The sequence below is a fragment of the Gaeumannomyces tritici genome (assembly GCF_000145635.1).
Source record: "Gaeumannomyces tritici R3-111a-1 unplaced genomic scaffold supercont2.157, whole genome shotgun sequence".
NCBI lineage: Eukaryota > Fungi > Ascomycota > Sordariomycetes > Magnaporthales > Magnaporthaceae > Gaeumannomyces > Gaeumannomyces tritici.
This window is the reverse complement of record NW_008804701.1, coordinates 1-1,679: the sequence shown is the minus strand read 5'-3', so window position 1 is coordinate 1,679 and position 1,679 is coordinate 1. Positions and strand designations below refer to the sequence as shown.

The 1,679-nt window shown below is 52.8% G+C and overlaps 1 protein-coding gene across 1 annotated transcript; it reads right to left on the bottom strand.

Annotated features, from left to right (window-relative positions):
- Window positions 1–40: 40 nt before the first annotated feature.
- GGTG_14157 (hypothetical protein) lies at window positions 41–1,632 on the bottom strand (the record flags this gene model as incomplete). The annotated part of the gene is made up of 1 exon (XM_009232085.1): window positions 41–1,632. Exon 1 carries the CDS (start codon window positions 1,475–1,477, stop codon window positions 41–43), a length of 1,437 nt encoding a protein of 478 aa, XP_009230349.1. The 5' UTR covers window positions 1,478–1,632.
- Window positions 1,633–1,679: the final 47 nt, after the last annotated feature.

The following is a 1,679-nucleotide window of genomic DNA, read 5'->3' as shown; positions in this document are numbered from 1 at the left end:
CGGTGCTGTTCTACCGGCTAAATGTTTTGTTAATACGTTTCTAATACTGATTTAAAATGGTAGCAATGCTTACATCGAGCATATCCAGCAGACAGTTTGCCATGTTGAAGCTTTCCCGGATTCGCCCCGCTAAGCCCAAAGCTTCAAGCCAGTACAGCAGACGATCGGTCAGAAAGTGGTGAACCCGATCACCATCTCGTATCTGCCGTCTGCTCTCCTTCCAGTGATGGACCCAGTATCGACAGGCATACTGGACCTCGGGTGGCAGGCGGTTATCGATGATCCCCGGCTCAATCTCGGACCGGAGCGTGCCAGGATGATGTAGATCGCAAACGTCCTTCCTAAGGGTGTCGCCGGTTGACAGCAATTCGAGGCAGCGGTCTGCTAGCCGCTTATGAATATCTTGCTTGTCGATCCAGAAGGAGTGGGTGTCGTCGTCCACAAGAAAGTCATGAAAAGAAAGATGAAGAGGCTTGACCGGAGTGGCTGGGTCCTTCGAAATGTTGAGCACAGAATGCAAACGAACCAGTTTCAAGCCCACATACTTTTGGGATTTGCCAAGGAGTCGTGCCAGCGATGTGGTAGAGAGAGGATCAGCGAGGAGCACAATAGCGCCAACAAGTTCGCGGAACCACTCAAGTATGGCAGCTTCGTCACCCTTTGTATCTGCATCCTTAAGGAGCTGGTCCAGAATCGGGAGGTATGTTTGGTGGAGCTGAGACCGCCCGCCTTTTTTTCTGTATTTAAGGAGCTTGTCCAGCTGATTTTCTGGATCCCCGTGCCTGTCATCACCAATGAAACGACATGCGGTGGACGCGAAAATGAAAAGCGGCACAGCCATATTGACAAGGCTTTGCAGGTCGGTAAATGAAGGCCAGTCTGTCGATATCGTCGAGCCGACTACCGTTTTGTTGAACTTCTCCCGAATTTTACCAAGCTCTGAGCGTAGAAATGTTGAAATGTCCTTTTCGATATCGGGCTTAGGAACTTCGTGGAGGGCCAGGTTTTGGTAGCTGCCACCAATGTCTTCGAAGCCAAGGCGAATGGGCAGCTCGGGCCTGCTGGTGACGAAGAATCGGAGGCGGATGGATGTCGCCTCCTTAGCTCTGGAGAAAAGGCGGATAAGGGCAATGGCGTCCTCTTCTCGATCGCATTCGTCAAGCGCATCCACCACCACAGCAAGCAGCGGGGAGCTGGCAACCTTGCACTTGTTCAGTGGCTCGAGGAAGAGCCTTTCGAATTGCTCTTTCTTGTTTTTGTCGACGATGGCTGGATCGTTCTCGATTACACTTTGGACATGTGATTCCAAGACCGGCACCTGGTGGACGAGCTGGGCGAGTATGGTGGTAAAGAACATGGCGGCGCTGCCGCGGTCGCCCTCGCCTTTTTTGAAGAAGAAGCTCGCACTAGGCACCTTTGCCGCAGAAAGCTCTTTAGCCACCGTTCGAGAGATGGTTGACTTGCCGGTGCCGGCCATGCCACGCAGCCAGAAAATGCATTTTGCGTTGGGATCCTCGATCCATTTGTGAATGTCGGCGAGAAGGTCCACACGGGTATCGGGGTGGCAGTTAGGGTCGTGTTCGTTCGCCTGGGCATCGAATGCAGCGCCTTTCGCGACAGGGAGCTTTGAAATGTCGATTTTGCGGTTGATGTCGGCGGTGAGCTTGCTATTGCGCGAG